The sequence below is a fragment of the Pithys albifrons genome, chromosome 3, assembly GCF_047495875.1.
Source record: "Pithys albifrons albifrons isolate INPA30051 chromosome 3, PitAlb_v1, whole genome shotgun sequence".
In the NCBI taxonomy this organism is placed as follows: domain Eukaryota; kingdom Metazoa; phylum Chordata; class Aves; order Passeriformes; family Thamnophilidae; genus Pithys; species Pithys albifrons.
In genome coordinates this window covers 60,985,346-61,004,684 of record NC_092460.1, presented here as the reverse complement: position 1 = coordinate 61,004,684, position 19,339 = coordinate 60,985,346, and the positions used below count along the sequence as shown (strand labels likewise).

Below are 19,339 nucleotides of genomic sequence, written 5' to 3'. Positions count from 1 at the left end.
ATTAAAAGTTTTGTGTTTCTGTTTGAAGAGGATTGCTTATTTCTTTCTTGGAGTTGCAGGGACAAGATCATAAATGATTCTTACATTTCGTGTCTTCTTATTAGGTGGTGGTGTCTGGCCAGTGCCATGAGTATCCATGACTACAGAACAGAGTAGTTCAGTTGGAAGGGACTTAAAGCAGTAATTTAGTCCAGCTGCCTGAGCACTTAAAGGCTGACCAAAAGCTGAAACATGTTACTAAGGATATTGTCCAAATTCCTCTTAGACACTGCCTTGCATGGGGCATTGACCACCTATCTAGGAAGCTAGTTCCAGTTTGGCAAACATGCAGAACGCGTCTGTTGGGACTGTCTGGCATTGCATCTCTTCTCTGCCAAAGTCAGCTGTGGAAGGTCCAGACAAATGAGCTCAAGTCTTGTACGGTGATCAGAGACCCAAGGCTGCTAAGTGCTTTTCTGATTGTCATTAACTAGTAAGATTAGTTTATTTTGGTTTTTATTTATGTATATATAACCTGCTTCACCACATGAAGGCGGCTTTATCCTATTGTTTCCCCACAACTCATTTCCAAATGCCTATAAAAAGATGAGTCAACAGTTCAAAAAATACTGGTATCGGTTTAAATGTAACATGATCAGCAATGTAAAACTAAGAGTTATGCTACAAGTATTTCCTTTTAGTTCTGTGTATTTCTTTACTAATTTTTCTGATAAATCTTTCTGACTCTTTTACTATTTCATTCCTGTGTGTTTATCTACCTAGTTCCTGTGTACAGAGCATTTAATTATTTTTAATTTTGACTGACAGTTGTTTGCCTCTGGTCTCCCAATGTCTTCACATTCAGAAAATAAAGCTTTTTTTACATGATAAAGTATTAAATAAATTAATACTGGAAATATTCTAATAGTTTCTTAGTAGGAGGGAGCACTGAAAGACTGAGTCCTCTTTCCTCTTTTTCCTTTACCTGAAATGGTGACCAGAGACATTAATTGTATCTACTACCTTGTTTTCCTTTGCACATCCAGATCAAGATATATGCTTTATTTATTTTTATTTAAAGGTTCAGAACATTATTTGTAGCTGGTGAGCACTGTGATGTGGACACACTAGAATGGTCAAAAAAAGTCTTCAAGGTACCTGTCTTGGACCACTGGTGGCAAACTGGTGAGTGTTCTACAATACTGCTTGTAAAATACAGTGAGGAGAGATTTTCAGACTTGTTTCTTGAGTCTGCAGGTAGAACTGTTATTTCTTTCTATGAACCTTTAAATAGGCAGGATCAAGTGTGAACATAACAATTCAAGCAGGAAGAATTTTTTTGGAAGTGGTCTGAAAAGTAACTTCAGATACATTCAGAACACAGCATTTTAAAAACCTATATATAGAAAAAGGTATTTTCTGTAACTGTGTTTAAAAAAAAGGCTCGCATCAGTATTTTTTCCAGGTGTATTTTTATGTTATTTGCATGTGTGACTGTTTTGTGATAGAAAATTTGCTGTTTAAAGTTTTAGCTTAAGTTTTTGCACACATATTTTCTGTAATTAAAAGCAAATAATCTGCAGCACAGAGTGCACTCCTTGGTCTTTGATATTGTTCTGTATGGGTGTCATCCAGCTTCTAGTGATTGTTTTGGAGTGTATCATATTTATTTCACTGGAGGAGGATTAGGTACTTAGACTGCAATGAAGGAATCAGAGTACCAGTCTGCGTGTAACTTTGCAAAAATTCCAGTTGAATTCTGGCCTAAGGCTTGATCAAATGTATCTCTTTATAACTATGGATTCATGTACTTTTAAATTTCAGTATTACAAGATAAGATTCAGATTTTGCTTCTTACACACATTATTGCTATTCAAGCTAAAGGAAATGTATTACAGCAGCTCCTTCCTTTCTTTCCTCCTTTATTCCCTTTCAATACCTGTTGTGTTTTCTGTGGATCATTGTTTTGAGTCTGCTGTCTCTCTCTCTGAAGAAAAACCTTCTGAGGTTCCCCCATGATGGGTTAGCTAGCAAATATGTAAGATTAGAATAAAAGTGGGAAACTGTTTAATTCGTCTATTATGTAATTAAATCAGTTGAGGAGGCTTAAAATGCATTGTTATTAATACACACACACCTGGCCCCAATCTTAGATAAATATCGGAAAAGTACTGGAAGATAGTAGTGTCATTTTTTATTTAATCTTGATTTAATCTACTGATTAACTGATTATTATGAGAGACGAGACTTGGATTTTGCTCAGTTCTCTATGATCCCAATGTCTGTAGGCAAAAACAGGCCTGAGTCATGCAAAATGAGCAATTAACTGAAAAAGGTGAAAAGATCAAAACATGTCTTTAACTACAAAACTGTCAGTAAGCAATATTACTATATATAATTTTATCTGTGTTTATGCAGATATATAGATATATATAAAATTGCCTATAGCGCTCGCATGTATTTACTGAGGGAGTTTCATGTTACTGCATTCATTCAGACATAGAACCTTCACAGACCTTCTGAGTTGGAAGGGACCCATGAGGATCATCGAGTCCAACTCTGAAGTGAATGGCCCATATGGGGATCAAACCCACAACCTTGGTGTTATTAGCACCATTCTCTGACCAACTGAGCTAATCTCAGGTATCTCAAGTAGCAAAAGAATTAATGACAGATCTTAAAACAAACATGTGGATATGATTGTACTCATAGTGTATAGGGGTAAAACTGTGTTTGAGAGATTTGTCAAAGACCAAGAGCCCAGCTCAGAGTACAGTTTCTTTATTTTTATATTCATGGCATGCTCTTAAATTAAATTGTAGCAGGGCTTAATGTATCCCATTAACTGTGAAAAAAACAATTCTGTCACATTCATCCATATCTGTCACTTGGCAAAACGTTGCATTTCTGTGCTGAAAAATCCTTTTCAATTCAGCAGTACTGGATTTCAGTACATGACGTTAAGGGTGTATGTACTGAATGTGAAATATTTTACAGAGCAGATAAGTAGCTGTTTCACTTCATTAGAAATATGCAAGGTTAGTGACTGATGACAGAATAGAGGACCCACAAATTCAGAAATAACATTTTTCTGAACTATCTCTAATATAAAAACTGACAACTGAAATCACAGAATAAAACACCCTAATCACTTCTGGCAAGAAGTCAATACTATTAGCTATTGTATGTTGAACTAATAAGTTTTTCAAATATAACTTCTTAGCACAAAAGATTACCCTTTTTTGCAGTTATATTGCAGCTGAAGTTATAAATTGCTGGGTTTTATGCCTGAAGATGAAAGCTTCTAACTTACAGCTACATATGAAAATGCTTTTGACCTTTGATAGTGTGACAAATTGGTACTTCTTATTCCCCAAGCTGATATTTATCTGCATTTTTCCAAAAAAGAGCACACAAAACTGTGAGAAATGTTGGCATCCTAATTTTACCTGAATGCTGTAGATCTTACCATTGCAAATGTGTCTTAGTCATTGGTTCTTTCAACTGAGGCTAAAGCAGAAGACGGAGGAGGGAGGAGGAGAGTAATCCAGTATCTGGGTAAATATTTTTTCTATTTCTATTCCCTTGTTAATGACTGAGAAAAGGAAGGAAAACGTAAGCTTTGCAGAGATGAGAAGTGATTAAGTCATCATTTGGAGATGGACATGAGTATGAGTGAAGGGATGCAAAAGGCTGTTCAACAAAAGTATTATAAAATAGAAAAGGAGTGTGAGCCACTTCCTTCTTCATGTTTGATAAGGTATCTTCAAAGCTCTTGGGCTGTTTGCCATATACTGAAACCAGAAATAAATTAGTATGGACAAAGAAATGTAGATTTCTTTCATTTTGTCCTTGGAAGATTTATGGAGTATGTGAAATCACTGTGAGTTGAAACAGTACTTTGAAACAGAACCACACTTTCCCTAAGGGTCTTCACAGCAGCTCCACCTGGAAAGCCTGATTGTGTCAGGCTTTGCGTCATTTGTGCCAGTACACCTTTACCAATAACACTCATTTTAAATAATAATATTTGTGTTACGAGTATAGTAAACACATTGTACAAGCTGTGAAATATAAGTCGCAGGATCAATGACTGACAAGTAGGATTTGAGGCAGTAAGGACTTCTAAGAACTTGTTTTCTTTGGAGATACAGTGGATGTAAGAATGGTATTTTCAGATCCTGTGCTCAGCTGTACATGGAGAGAGGATAGTCTTGTTTTGGGTTTGGACAGTGTTTCGTTTCTGCTTATTTATACGAATTGACACTTAGCCCTTAAATAGCGATTTTCATCTTCAAAGTAGTTGTGCAAACACAAACAATTAATTTTTTTAACCACCCCTATGAACTAAGTATAGTTATTCCAGTCTTGCAGACATTAAATTGAGAAAGACAGATACCTTGCCCCAAGTTATCCAGGAAGCCTTAAATTTAGTTTCAGAAAACATATTTTTTTTCTTTGAGACAAATTTTCTTACCATATTTACATATGTTTTGTGATATTTTGTCTGGAAAGTAACAAGAATGCATATTTTGGACCTTGTTTTCTCTCTCTCTGTGTAGTTATGTTTTCAGGAAATGTCAGAATAGCTCTGTTTCAGTGATCCAGGTAATAAATTAGATGGCAGCTTGCCAGAGCTATTTGAAGTAGCGTAAGCAGTGTTTGAGTTGTACCTGCTGTGTCACATCCCTCCTCTCGAGGGAAAGGCCTCAATACAAGAAGAAATTTGAGTTTTGGTTACCTTGGCTTTGGAGCTGGCTTTGAGGTCTAGACAAAAAATGTGACGAGCTGTGGAAGCACAAAGACTCTGAAAGTTTGTGTTAAACATCCTCAGCTCCTTTCATGTTAGCTATTCAGCCTTTTTTAGTAAAAAAGAAATAAAGTTAAACTGCTACATCACTTTTGACATTTTAAAAAAATTAAGATTTCTATTTCTTCATAGTAAGTGTGGGATATAAAGAGGTTTTTTCTCCTGATATTTTTAAATAAAAACATTTTGAGACTCTCTCTTTGGGGAAATAGGAATAATCAGATGAAACAGAACTGAAGCCAAAAATTTAGTGATAAAATTTGAGTTGCATAAAGTCTCTGTCAAGAGACATGTTTCCATGTTTCTTGGTTTTGTATTATGGAAATCAAAGTTACAGAGTGTACAAGTATAGTAGGTTCTAACTGGAGTTAGCCACTATTGCCCTGAGTACCAGCAGGCAGAACTATGAAAAGATTGTGCACATTTTCATGAAAATAGGCTGCCTTATCCAGTAAGGAATGAGTGTCTGCAGCATGCATTAGGACTAAAGTCACATAGTGCTTGATGCATTACGGCTGTTGAAAAAAAAGGGTTTTATTATGTGCACATTGTACTGGGATCTGTACTACAATTAATAATGTACTACATTGCTTTGAAAATTTTCTTCTTATTTATCTGTGTCTTACCTCTAAAATATGCAAATGCTATGTTGGTAATATTTTTATTAGGACATAATACTTTTATTAAGTAATTAAATGTGGGAGTAATGGTTATACAGATCTTTTATTAGGACTATACAAACAAAAAAATGTATAATTGAATTCAGTATAAAAAATGTGAATCGTGATTAAGTGTACTCACTGTAATATATCTCAATGGACTACTTCCTACTACAGTCACGTACAGGGAAGAGTTTGCTAGTGAGGTCTCAAAGCAGCGTGACATGGTCCTCAGTCTTCAGATTCCATTGTGTTGTCTTGGCAGCATTGTGCAGAATCTCCATGTGAATGTGCAGAAAGACGGATTTTGCAACTGAATTCTGTTAGCTGATCTTTCCATGTTTATACTACAGAACTGTTCTTTAGGTGAATTACCTGGTCAGACCAGACCTCCATCTCCCCACAACAGACAATTGGACTCCAGAGTTTTTTCTTTAGTGATCTTCTGCTTTACCCCATGCAAACATGTGCAGATAAGTCCGGTGCATTTGTTTAATATTGTGAAATTTTTGGACCCAAAGGCAGTAGGGAAGATAAACTAAAGAAAAGATGGCTGTTTAATTTGCAATAACAGAGTCAATTCTTGGAAATTTTTTTTGGAGTGCCAGAAATTCAGTTCTGGATTTGTGGGGGTCAGGAATCTAGAGCCGAGATGAAAGAGATTCAAGAATTTTCTTCCAAGGTCCAGGTTACTGGTTTAAGTTATCAGGTGTCTGCCTCAGTGTAGATGCAGTTCATGCTTTTCAATGATGTGTGTATCCTGTCAAGCATAGAATCATATCTTTTTCAGTGGAAGCTGCTGTCCTGCAAAACAGTTCTACAGAAATGGGAATTACACTGCAGAAACTTTTGCAGCTCTGCGGACTTGAATTAGAGAGTCCTCTGAGCATTAGCTTCTGGATAACTGAACTTATAAGAGGTATTTGTCATGTCTCCACCTGAAGACTTGAATTTTGTCCTTTAAGAGTATGAAAATAAAGATTGTTTCAGCCATTTCAGTTTGTTTAGTAATCAGATGTATATCAATAGTAACAGTGGCACATCATTCCTTCAGTGTCATCTTAGGATGCTCAATTCAAGTAGGTTTTTGGTTGCCCTTATTGAAGGAGAGAGAGGAAAAAGATTTTTTAGGGGCCAGAAACATTGCCAGGGCAGAGACTGACCTTCAGTTCTATGAGGCTGTCTCATTCTGTGCAGTTGCCCTTACTATTAGCTTCAGAGAAAAGGAATAGAATTTGCATGTGTTTTTTTCTGTCTGTCTAGTCAACCTTAGTCAAAATCAAGGAACTCTTCCTAACTCGTTCTGGTGATTTGCTTCTCTCTTGAGATTGGAGCCTTGATAGTTTTTGCAATTTTTATCTTATGATAATTTAGCATAACCTAAAGGAGTGAAACGGATTTGAGTTACTATTTGACAGTCTTGTTTTCTAATGAGCCAAGTAATTTGTGCTAAATTGCTTTGAGGAAGCCAACCAGCCTCTTAAACATGTGAAGAGAACTTGTGTCTCTCTGTTACAGTATTCCAGTGATGTTACCACTCAGATGTGAAGGAAGAGTGGGCAAACATGCTCCTCAGTGTGGGGCATCAGAGTCCTCAGTCAGTGTGTACATTCCAGAAGTGACCTGCAAGTGCAGAGACAGAATTTCCTCATCCTCACTCTTCTTCCACCTTGCCTTGTTTTTGTTTTTGAGAGTGTTTCATTATGATGTAAACTACTTGGGCAGTCACATGGAACAGCAGAATTACAGAAGTTTCTTAAATGAGCCTTCATTTGGAGACATGGTTATATTCCTTAGTTGCGAAAACCTTGCCTTGGAGCACCCTGCATCCGGGTGAGTTGAGAAGAGAGTTAGGTGTTGAAGGCTGAAGGTGCTCAGAACTGGTAATTGTGTTGATATAATCTTGTTAATCTAATGTTAAAATGTTGAGTCTCTGCTCATGCTAACAGAGTTCAGCATCACCACCATATATATGATTTGTAACATGCCTTAGTAAAATGGATGATGTTGAGTCCCTGATTGTGTTGCCCTCTGTAGCATTTTAATCTTACAGTCATCTATGCTCATCTTCCACTCTTGATTTTTCATGAGTTTTCTCTGAGGAATCCATGTGAAGAGGATTCTCCTTCGGAAGTTTAGGCTGTATCTGCTTAGTTGGGAAATATTTTTTACAGGAATGTTTTGTTTACTACTATGATGTGCGTATGTGTGTGTTGGACATCAAAGGTATGTCTGGATTATATACATATTAAGGTGGTTTTGATTTGAATGAACCATTACAGCTTCATAGGTTTATTTTGGTATTCACTGCTGTTCACTGTCTTGCCCATTTCACAAGATGTGTTTTCTCCTTTGAAGGAGATGTGTTTTCTTATTTGAAGGTTATCTCAGATGTGCATTTCACATAACTTGCAGTTTTCCTGTGCATTTTGGGAAATATACCTCATTGCAAAGATGCTGGGCAGAAGTGTTGTGGCTTGAAAGAAAAGAAGGATTTTTTTTATTTTTACTTAGAATTTATTGCAGTTTGAGCATCGTTAAGTGAGTAAATGCATTAGGTCCTTCTAGTAAAAGAAAAAAAAAAGCATATACTTCTGTGCTTTAAATTTCTGGGAAGGTTCTATTTTCCTTGTGGCCATACTCTGGTTTTTTACCACTGGTCAAGACCTCTCTGTTGATACAAATTCATTGTCAACTGTGCCATTGCCACTCTGCCTCATTCTCATTTACACTGTCATTTTCTGACTTAGAACTGATAGAAAACATGTATTAAGTTTTTCTGTTCCCATTTGACTTCAGTTTCTCAGTGCTTATTAATCTTTTCTGATTGTCTTTCCACATGCAGCCAGGGACATACATTAATATGGATGAAGTATTAGAATTGTTTTCCTCCTTTTTAAAATTTCATTGATGTGGTTGAGATGATTGAAAATAAAGGAACTGTAAAGCACTCTTAAGTTATGGAGTTGAGCCATGAACAATATTTAGTGTGCACTGAATAGGCAAATGAAGAAGAAGAGAGGACACATTTAGGAATGAACATATTAATAGAATCATGAAGTCTCATCTGCGTTGAGATGAGCTGTGATGGCATCTCTAGTTTGTATGAGTGTGAAGATGTTACAGGTTGCTGACCTCTTGTCACATGCCAACTGCTTTTTTATATTACTCAGAGAATATAGTCCTCAATAGTGTGAAGCAGATGATTTGCCTCATGATGGAAGAACAGTAAAGCGAATACTAAGCTGCATGGATCTAGTACATGGATGGAATGACCCTTTGCAGGATTGAGGGCTGCTCAGTGAAGATAAAGAGTATGCTTCTAAGATGTTAGACCCTGATAAAGATACTGCACAGCAGTAATTTTACCTGTGTTTTCCATCTTGGCAATATTACTATGCATACAATATATTAAGATTCCACAAGATGATTAAACAGTAAACAGCACTGAGATGTGTAAGTACTTTTTATATTTTCCATTTATCTCTTAGTACTTCAGCATGTGTCAGTTATGATGTCACAGTAGGAGGAAAATAATTTGAAATTAATTTTTAGTCTGAAAATATAATTCAGTTGCCTGAATTGCCTGAATTAATGCATCTTTAAACGTACCATCTGACATCTTTCAAGTATGACCAGAAAGCTCCCTATTCTTCTCTAATCTTGGCTGTTATTTTGCTATAGACAACTGATAAGATCTACATTATAATACACCATTTGTAGGCAAAGGAGCCTGGTGTACTTAGAAAATGAATGCATAAACTTCTGGTGTTTCTTACTAGCTTGCCAGTTTCTGATAACTGAATTTGGTTTTAATATTTGTCATGGTCCACCAACCTTTAACTAAGCTAGTTAGAGCTTCTTCACAGTTACATTTTTTACATTTATTGTGGAGATTTTATTTGGATGTGCTTTGAAATCCTTAGAGGCCTTGTGTATATGTATGATACCATTTTTTGAGAAATGGGGTTCATATTTTCAAATATCTTTAGCTTATTTTGACATCTTTTTTTTTTCCTTCATGCATCTGTACATTTGCAAGAAATGGGGGAAACACTCTGCTTCTTGATAGCTGTACACAGCTGTTGGGTGTGTGATTTGTGAATGGTCTAAGCTTCTGTAAGGGTAAATCACCAATGAAAGAGGGAGTGGAGCATCCCTCCTTCATCTCTGGCACTACTTTGTGCCCCTGCTTTTAGGCCAGTCCTACCATGCCTGTGGCTGCATGACAAGCAGAGCATTGATGTAGGCAAAAATTAATCTGGCTGAAAGACAAATAATACTTAAAAAAAAAATGAGTTCAATACAATTGAATGTACAGCCAAAGTGTAGAAGGATAATGAGACCACACTTTTTTTACAGTTATCTTCACTTACATGCAATTTAATTAGCTAAGTCAACTGTGCAGTGTCCAGCTGTGCATTGTAGTTACAGAATCATCCTTCTTCATATAATGGATAATGAAAATGAATGTGGCTGTCACAATGTTGTCCATTTTAGCTCTTGTCGGTGCTATTTTTCAGACAGTAACCTTCTTCTGTGGTGTCTGTAATGTATGGCTCTGTTGATTGAGCACTCTTGGTGCTCTTGTACAATAAAGAACGTAGAGAATAAGGAGAACTTCAAGTGGAAATACTGAACAGCAAGTAGTCATAACCAAAAAAAAAGGCAAATTTTTATGCAATGTACTGGTCCTATTGTATAAATATATCTGTACTGAAGAGTCTGTTTAATTAATGGATCTTTCTGATTTCCTTAGTCATCTCTTAAAAAATGAATTGCTTCATTTTCCATTTTTATCTTTTTCTCTGTTTTCAGAGTGAAGTTTCTACATGACCATTTCTGAGTAGAGAAAGTTAAGCAATTAAGAAGAGCTTTTTTAAGCCTCTGTGTACAGATTAACCAATCGAGAAAGGTTAAATTTAATTTTATCTGTGTGTGAAGAATAGGTGATAACCACTTTTGTTTTTCTGTGAGTCTTACCTTAACTTGTAGAGGTTTTACATTGTTTTGTAGAGTGTAGTGGGTTGAAGAAACATATTTTGCAGCCATCACACCTGAAGGTAACAAGTTGTTCTGATCTTCTGCCAAATGAATGTAAGCTAAATTTGTAAGCAGCCTGATGCACAAGGTCGTGCTTTAGAGGTGATAGTCTCTCTAAATAACATTTTAGCAAGAAAGTCTTAACTGAACTCCTTTGCAGTTGATTTAGTGCATAGTCTAGCTTTACCCTGGCTTTACTGAAGTTTGTGAGCAGTTGAAAAACTCCTTGTAAAGCAACTATGAAAATCTTGATTGCAAATCACTTAACTTGCATAACTCACTTAAATGTTGATATGTCTTGAGAGCTTTTTTAAGGTAGACCCCTGCTGCTCACTATCTTTTGTCACTCTGCATGCACCTGATATTTTTTGTGTTGATGCTGCTTTTGCTTAATTCACAAGAGGAATAAGTTAAGAATGCAGTCAGCTGGAGGAAAAATAAATTATAATTACAATCACTGTTTAAGAGTTTTTCTGCTCCATCTGGCGTACTCCTCAGGGTAACGAGTAAAATGAAATACCAAACAGTGTATGAAAGAGTTCTTGAAGTTTCACTATTAGCCAGCAAAACCTTTTATAGTGTAGGATGACAGACTGTCTTTAATCTAACCTAATTGTGCAGTGTGTGAACTGGATTTAATTTCACACTTCTTTCTGACAGTTGATAAAACTGAATCAGGGAATCCTTAAGAATTTACAGTTCTTCAAATTCTTTAGTCATTGCAGCCTCCTTGTGGTTTCTCACGTTTTTGCTATAATTTGCTGTAGTGCCCTGCTAAATATATCACGATGCGAGAGTTTCAGTAAATGTAAGCTCGTTCATTAAATTTTACTTCATTTGATGACAAACTTAAGTAAAATGAAGAGGAAATTAATAAAATGGGTAGGGTAGTTAATGATATAGTTATCATAGCTCTGAAAGTAATTTTCCCTAGACTTTACTCTTAGAAGGTGGTGAAAATTGTGGCATAGCAGCATATACTAACAATGTAGGTGCAGCTGTGCTGTGGATTTTTGTTGCAGTATCACACATCACATTGTATTTGGATTATACAACCTATTCTCCTCTGTGCCCTTTAGTGCCCTGCTGTCATCTCGTTGTTTTAGTGTTGATGGATAGTTCGTATCAGACTGTAGTTAAATACCTAGCACTAGCTGGGTGTGCTTATTCTTTCTACACATCAGTAATACAGCATGTCTCATGCACCAGCATGGTGTAGATCTCTTCCAGGGAAGCGGTGAAGAAAACATCCTGGAAAAATTATACAGCGGATATTTTTGAGGCTTAGCTGAAGGCATGGCTGAGCTGTACTGTACAGAGGCTAAAACAAGCATTTGAAATTACCTCCCAAGACCAGTAAGCATAAGACTAAAGTGATGCTTGGGCTGCCAGCCTGCAGCATGTCTATCTGGACAGATTTGTCAGGGTTAACAGTGCTAAATCCAAGTTGTGAGTGAGGCCACCTATTGCTACTGCGGCTAGAGACTGAAAAGCTTGCTTGGATTTTAGTGATGAAGGACTGACTGAGAAACTGAATTCTTTGTTCTGCATTGTCTTATGCTGAAGGATGAAGGAAATGAGGTCTGTATGAATACTTGATGATCTGGCCCCAGAATCTTCAGGACACCACCAGTGCATACTATTTCTGTGATGTGTTAGATTTGGTTTTATTATAAGGAAGCAGTATGGTATACTGTGATTTTGAGTCCTATAATTCATCTGGTTTTCTGTTCTAGGATGCCCAATAGTTGCCATACTAAAGAGCGTTTTGCTGTAACTATTAAATTCTTCATCACACCCTTTCTGTCATAATTAAAGTGACACTGTGTGGAGGGAGCATGTGCAAGGAGTCTCTTCAGAGGTGCATTCTTGCTATGTGAATGGATTTCTTATCAGTTGTTGCCTAAGCTTCCTCTCTTCATAGACTCTGTATTTTATCAGTGCTGTCTTCTGCTGTATTAATTCCTTTAATTCCCCACAATGAAAATGACAGTCTTGACAGAAGAATGACTCATAAAAGCACTGCCACAGTGAGAATTTAGTGCATTAAATTTATTGCATTCATTAGTATGTTAATTTATGACAGTTGCTTCTTTTTCTCTCCTGCCACATAACAACTTCCTGTCTCTCTTGCATGCATTCAGTGTCTTTCCATTGCATCATAAGAAATTCAAAACAGGCAGCTTTACATTCGCCACTTAGCACAGCCCAAACTTCAATATTATTGTCAAAAGGCAGTGTGTTTTCTGTATGTACTTTCTACCAAAACTGCCAATATTTCAGAATTGTGACAGTCTGTTATGCTGAGGAACCTAGACACTGTCTAGAAATTATATCAGGAATGTAAGTGGTAGGGGGTATGTAAGTAGGACATTTTTAATCTTTAAAGTCATGAGTTCTTTCAAAACTATATTGATTGAACTTGACTGTGAATGAGCAAGACAAATTTGAGCACAGAACTTACTAGCAGTTGCTTTGCATTGTTTGGCAGAGCATAGCTTCTGCAAATCAGGCACACAGGTAGATGGAATCTTTCTGATGAATGAAGTCAGATATGCACTTACAGACTCCCCTTGCTAATGCATTTTTTGCTTCTGGATCAGCAGTGCCTTCTCTGACATAAGAATTGTTTTTCAAGACACAAATGCAACAAAAATACCTGTATCAGACTCCTTATTAGCTGTCCCATTTATATTGGATAGTTCAATAGTATTGAAATATCTTTATAATAATATCTTAACATGTAGAGCAGGACAAAAAAAAGAATGTCACATCTGTGAATACTAAGAACTATTTCTTTACATTAGACCTGATCCTGAAAGGAAAAAGCATAAGGAGGGACTTGGGACAATTGAACAGCTTTGAGTTTAAGACAGTCCCTCACTAACTCTCTCTTCCATGTCTGACTGAAGTTCTTTTCATGATTCTCAGAGGTACACATTATTTCCTGAGCAAGCGTTGAATGCATTTACTAGACTAATTGTGAAACTTTGCTCTTCTAAATAGCTGTTTCGTTGTCACACGGTAAGGTGTAATGCAGAAAGGAAATTGGTTTTATGATCCAGTTGTTCTGAAAAACCTTCCACAGCTGCAGAGTAAGCCAGCTTGCTAGATTAGTGAGTGGACAGTTAGTACTAAATCCCTTGCAGAAGAGAGCGACTGTTAGGCCTGCTATTCTATTTCATAACAGTAGGAAAGATCTCAAAGACTTAAAAATTGGAAATCTGTCTAGGTGCTGTGCATGAATTTCTGATAATCTGCAACAGTAAACAAGTGTCAGGGAAGGGGTATCCGTTCATACATTCAGAAACCTGATGTAAGGGATATATAGAATACAATGTACACTTGACAAGTGTTATCCTTCCTTAGAAACTTTATGTACTGGAAATATAAAAAAGGGCCACACAGTACTTGTATTACACATAATTGTCTTACCATTACCTATTTTTATGCGTTCTGAACAGTGATGTCTTTTCAGAATGATTTTGAATTTAATTCCCCTTTCAACTCACTGTTTTCTCTGTGATAATAAATACTGTCCTAGAAAGAGGCTGTTGTTTCCTCATAGGTTTTGGAAATAGATATTTCAATCCAGCATCCCATTTGAAAGATATATGCATTGATTTCCCAAGAAATGTACTGCACAAAGCTTCATGCTGTCCTTTGACAGTACTCCTTTGTGCTTCTATATTGTAAAGGAATCTTCAGCATTCAGGAGCAGATAGCCTAACACAAAGAGCAGATGCTTTTGGGTTTCCCTTTCTGAATTAATAACTGATCCAAGCACCAAAAACCTGGGTTTTTTTCATGTATATAAAAAGTCTTACTGACCCATGGGAACTGAATGTATGGCTTAGAGATTAGAGCACTGAGTGAATATGAAAATGATATATCCATCAATAATTGTGAAGACAGTAGAAGAAATAACAATTATAAAGACCTTTTCACAAAGTTTTAGAACTTGTTATTCTTTAGAATAAATGGACTTTCATTCAGTCTTTTTCACTATTGTCTGAAAACCAGGGACAAATACAGACAAATTAGTATGATGAAGTTTCCTTTCTAGTTTGTATTGATTTCATTAACAGTGTACGAGAGAGTCAAGCAAACCCAAACTAATTTTCAGGAATTTCAGATTCTCCCCCTCCCCTAGGGTTTTTTGATTGAGATCTCTTGATTAGAAATGTTCGTCAATTCCCAGTTCACGCCAGTGTTACTGGCACATCAGCCTAACAGGGACTTCATATTCAGTACCTCTTAGTAGCAAACCTAATGCCTGTGTTTTGGAGGCAACAAAATACCTTTCTTGCCTGATCTGTTACTTTATGGTTTTTAGTTCTTGCTGTGCAATATTTAAGGCAAGATAAACACCTTGCTACCACTTCTTTTCCTAACATAGTCAAAAAAGAGGCTGTCCTTTCTATTGTCTTTTCCAGTTCACTGTTCATTCTGTTCCAAGTAATAGAAAAAAGGCTTCAGTATAAATACTGTGCAGAAAATGAAACTCCCAAACTGTTGAGTAAATTGTGTTTTTCTCTTCCTGCAACTTCAGTGTGATCACAGACGGAGTATGGTAGATCCTTTTGATATTGTTTCACCGCTGTAATTGTAGCTTGGATGTTCAGCTTGTTGTAAAAGACTTCCCCACAATTGTGCAGGGAATGTGCATTATGTAGGACAAGGAACAGGGAAAGATTAGATAAAAACAAAATTACTTTTTAGCCTGTCTTTATTAGTGTGGAGGATTGACAATTCTTATTCTGTGTCCCACAGGTAGATTTAGGCCCTAGTTTATCCATGCTGTTGAAGCTAAATTTTCAGCTACTTAAGCACCTACTGTAAAACCACCACAAGAGACTGTAATTTTGTTCTTGTTCTTGCTTCTTTAAGCAATTGAATAGTCATATAACAACTTCTGAAGTGGCAAATGAATGCTATGGAGCCACTGAGAAAATTCACAGCAAAAGTAATTCTAATTTCCGTATGCAAGAGAGCTGAAAATAGGTTTGATCATACTTATCAGATATACATATAAAGATGGAAACAAACTTGCTTTGTTTGCTGGCACTTGAGGGTGTCATGGACTATGAATTCCAGGCCAAGTGACCTGGAGCTTGGACATCTCCAGACGATAAAGCTGCATTTTCAAAGTAACAGTTTCATCTTGTGTTCCTGCTAGCATTTAAAACTACCTACACTGTGTTTTCTGTGACTCACAGTTAGAGCAGCATTTAAGAGTGTCTCAGTTTGAGACAATTCGGAGAAGTGGTGACCTTCGACAGAAGTCTCCGCCCTTGGACTCAATACCCCTGTTTTTTCCAATACAGAGAGATAGACCAAATACACCCAGATGTAAGTGAAAAAATAACTCTTTACCAAGAAGAAATGCTAGTGACATTACTGATGAAACTGGGCTAAACCAGCTGGTGAGGAGAAACTTCCCAAGCCCTACCCATGAGACCAAATCGAGATGTTGACCCAGCCTCCCCTACCTGAAAACCACACATGTGGTCACAGGACAGAAACAAGATGACTGCACTTCACATGGCTTGCCACCCACATGCCCAGAAAACCTGACAGGAATAGTTGAGAGTCAGCGCTGGCAGGAAACAGCAAATAGCTGGGATTTGATACCAGTGGCACTGCAGTGAGGCTGCAGTGCTGGTACAGGCAGTCAGAGCAGGGCTGCAGACCCCCAGGTGACTGGAAGGACCCACAAGACACCTGTTGGATCCAGCAACAAGACTTAGTTGTTGAAATTTTGATGTTCATTGGTCAAAGTGATAGTTACAGTCTGGATCCATAGAGGTGGTAAGGGAAGCTCCCAAACTCAGAGTTACATACATTCAGGTTCAGGTGGGAACTCCTTCAGTACCTCCCTTGGGGCGGGGAGCTTTACAGTGGATGATGTAACACTGTGAGTCATAGGATACTCTGGGAGTCTTTGACACCTTCTAAGATATTGCAGCTGTCTCTTATGTCAGGGCAGCTGAGTCCATTTTGGCTCAGTATGGCTCATCAGCAAGAGGCAAATCCCTACAGACTACACATGAATGTTCCAGGGAGTTATTGCAGTTAAGTCATCTGTGTAAGGAAAAAGAAACAATAGAGCACCTTGCAGAGTCTGTCTCTTTCCTTGTCTTGTCTAACACCCAGCTTGAGGTGACAGATGTGCAAACCTTCAGACCCTGGCCTGGGTGGCCACTCTGAAACTTATTAGCAAAGCACTCTGCTGATTGAGCCATCAGCTCCAATTGTCCAGTCTCTTACAGCACCTGTGTGCTCACTGCAGGTGGTCGAATGTTTGAGTCATTAATCACTAGCAGATCAGAAGGCAAAATACCAAAAAGCCCAAAAAGCATATTTTGAGAAAAAGGAAAAGAAAAGGTGGATACCGGAATTATGGTGTTTTCCTTACAGAGAAACAGTGAAAAGCAACTGATCTTTTTTCAGTTTTGTACTCTGTTATATAACTTGGTAGCTTTTGTTCTTCTTGCATAATAACAACTCTAACAACTCTGGTAGTGTAAAAGTGTTATGCAAAATGGAGTATCTTAAGAGGAGGAGAAGGTGAGGTGGGAGGAATTTCTAACTGCTTGTTGGGATATGTAGGAAGATGTAAGCATTGCTGTAAAGCATTGATGACAGTTTTTGGAACAAGTAGCAGAGGATTTCACAAGAAATGGTGTACTTCTCAATCTTTTACTAACAAACAGGGAAGGCCTTGTTGGAGATGTGAAGGTTGAGGGCAGCCTTGTGTCTGCAGTGACTATGAGACTGTGGGACTCGCTAGTGGGCAAGGAGGAGGCAGGGCAACAAACAAGATTGTAACCATGGACTTAAGGAGAGCTAATTTTAGCCTCTTAGGGATCTTCTTGAAAGAATCCCATGGGAAGAGGTCCTGCAGGGAAGGGGGGTCCAAGAGAACTGATTGATATTCAAGGATCACTTCTTCCAGACTCAAGGATGGTGCATCCATCCCCATGAGCAAGAAATCAGGCAAAGGGGGCAAAAGACCTGTGTGTATGAATAAATAATTGTTATTACTCAAGTGTAAGCAGGAAATACCTAAGAGATGAAAGCACAGTCAGGCCACTTGGAATGAATATAGAAATGTTGTCAGAGAAGTAGGTATAAGACAAGTAAGTTTAACAAAGACAAGAGCCAGATTCTGCAGCTGGGACTGGGCAACTCTGAATGTATGAACAGCCTGGGAGACGAGGCTGGAGAACAATCCCATGGAAAGGGACCTTGGGGTCCTGCTTGGCAGGAAGTTGAATGAGTCACCAGTGCCCTGGTAGCCAGCTGTGTCCTGGGGGGCATTAGGGAAAGCATCACCAGCTGGTTGAGGGAGGGGTTTGTCCCGCTCTGCCTGCACTGTGGTGGCCTCACCTTGAATATTGTGTGTGGGTTTTGGTGCTACAATGTAAGAAAGATACAAAGCTAACAGAGGGCATCCAGAAGAAGGCTACAAAGATGTTGAAGGGTCTAGAAGGGAAAACCTTATGCGGAACAACCGAGGTAATTTGTCTTGTTGAGCCTGGAGAAGAGGAGGCTGAGAGGAGACATCTTTAAGTCTGCAGTTGTCTCATGAGAGTAAAAAGAGGGGCAGGCACTGATCTCTTCACTCTGGTGACCAGTGATAGAATGCAAGGGACTGCTGTGTCAGGGATGCTTTGGGTTGGGTATTAGAAGAGGGTTCTTCACCTGGAGGATGATTGGGCTGGTTTCCCAGGGAACTGGTCACAACACCAAGCCTGACAGAATTCAACAGGTGTTTGAACAGTGCTCTCAGGCACTTGATGTGATTCTTGGGGTTGTCCTGTGCAGGGCAAGGAGTTGGCCTTCAATGATCGCTGAGAGTCCCTTCCAGCTCAGGATATTGTGTGATTCTATGAATTCTAAATCATCATTACTTGTCTGGGAATTTTATTTTTTTATTTTCATGTGCTGAGCATCAAAAAACTTAGAACCAAAAATTGCTTAATAAAACTAAGAGCAGCCTCAATTGATGATATTTGTGTTCTTTAAATAGAATCTGGTTCTGCAATTACTGCTTCCTGTATTGGTTTGGGAAACTCTACAACACCTCCACCCGGACAGGCGGGAAAACCAGTGCCAGGATATAATGGTAAGACTATGCTAAAAATGTTACTAGGAAAGGACATTGCTTATATTCCTTGGTAAGTGCACTGTAATTGTCGTACTTTGTAGTGAAAGCAAATTACGGTCTTATTAACATATTTTCCTTTCCTGTAATAGAAAGCTCTGCTTTTTTGTGTGTTGTGGAATGTGATTGTGAATAAGAAGTTCAGAGCAATATTCAAGAAAACTAATCAACTACTTCTGCCTTTATGATATAAAAGAAATAGCACAGACTGTGACACATTACTCAGTTCTCCACAATGCTTCTACACTTTAACACAACTTGAGAGAGTTGTTAAGTACATTATCTTTCAGTATTTGTGGAGTATTTTTGTTTCCAGCTGGGAGAAATGCAAGGCTTTGGACCAACATGAAAAGGATGAACACTCATTGTCTGGAAGGTATTTGCATGCAGAGGGTGCAGCCACAGGATTAAGAAAGCAAAAATATTTTAAGACCTAGGAACCCTGATTTTAACAGTTTCAAGAATGCCTTGAAATCTGAAAAATAATTAGATTAAAGATCAAATGGTCTTCAGGAAAAATTCTCACATAATTGGGCAGAAAGAGCTAAGCTGTTTTTTCTTTCTAATTAATGTAATTGGTAGTGAGCATTAAAGAAAATAAAACATTTTCAGCAACTCTTGGTTTTGGCACTTACAGTTATAGCATGTTGACAAGCAATAACTTAAAAACAACTTTAA

General features: G+C 37.7%; 1 protein-coding gene across 6 annotated transcripts in view; it reads left to right on the top strand.

The window, feature by feature from the left end:
* ACSS3 (acyl-CoA synthetase short chain family member 3) overlaps positions 1–19,339 on the top strand; it is an 88,891-nt gene that overhangs the window by 49,519 nt on the left and 20,033 nt on the right. For all 6 annotated transcript variants that reach the window (XM_071552151.1, XM_071552150.1, XM_071552152.1 and 3 more), the window contains 2 exons: positions 1,061–1,164; positions 18,527–18,622. In XM_071552151.1, the coding sequence (XP_071408252.1) occupies positions 1,061–1,164; positions 18,527–18,622 (200 nt within the window). The remainder of the gene's footprint in view (positions 1–1,060; positions 1,165–18,526; positions 18,623–19,339) is intronic.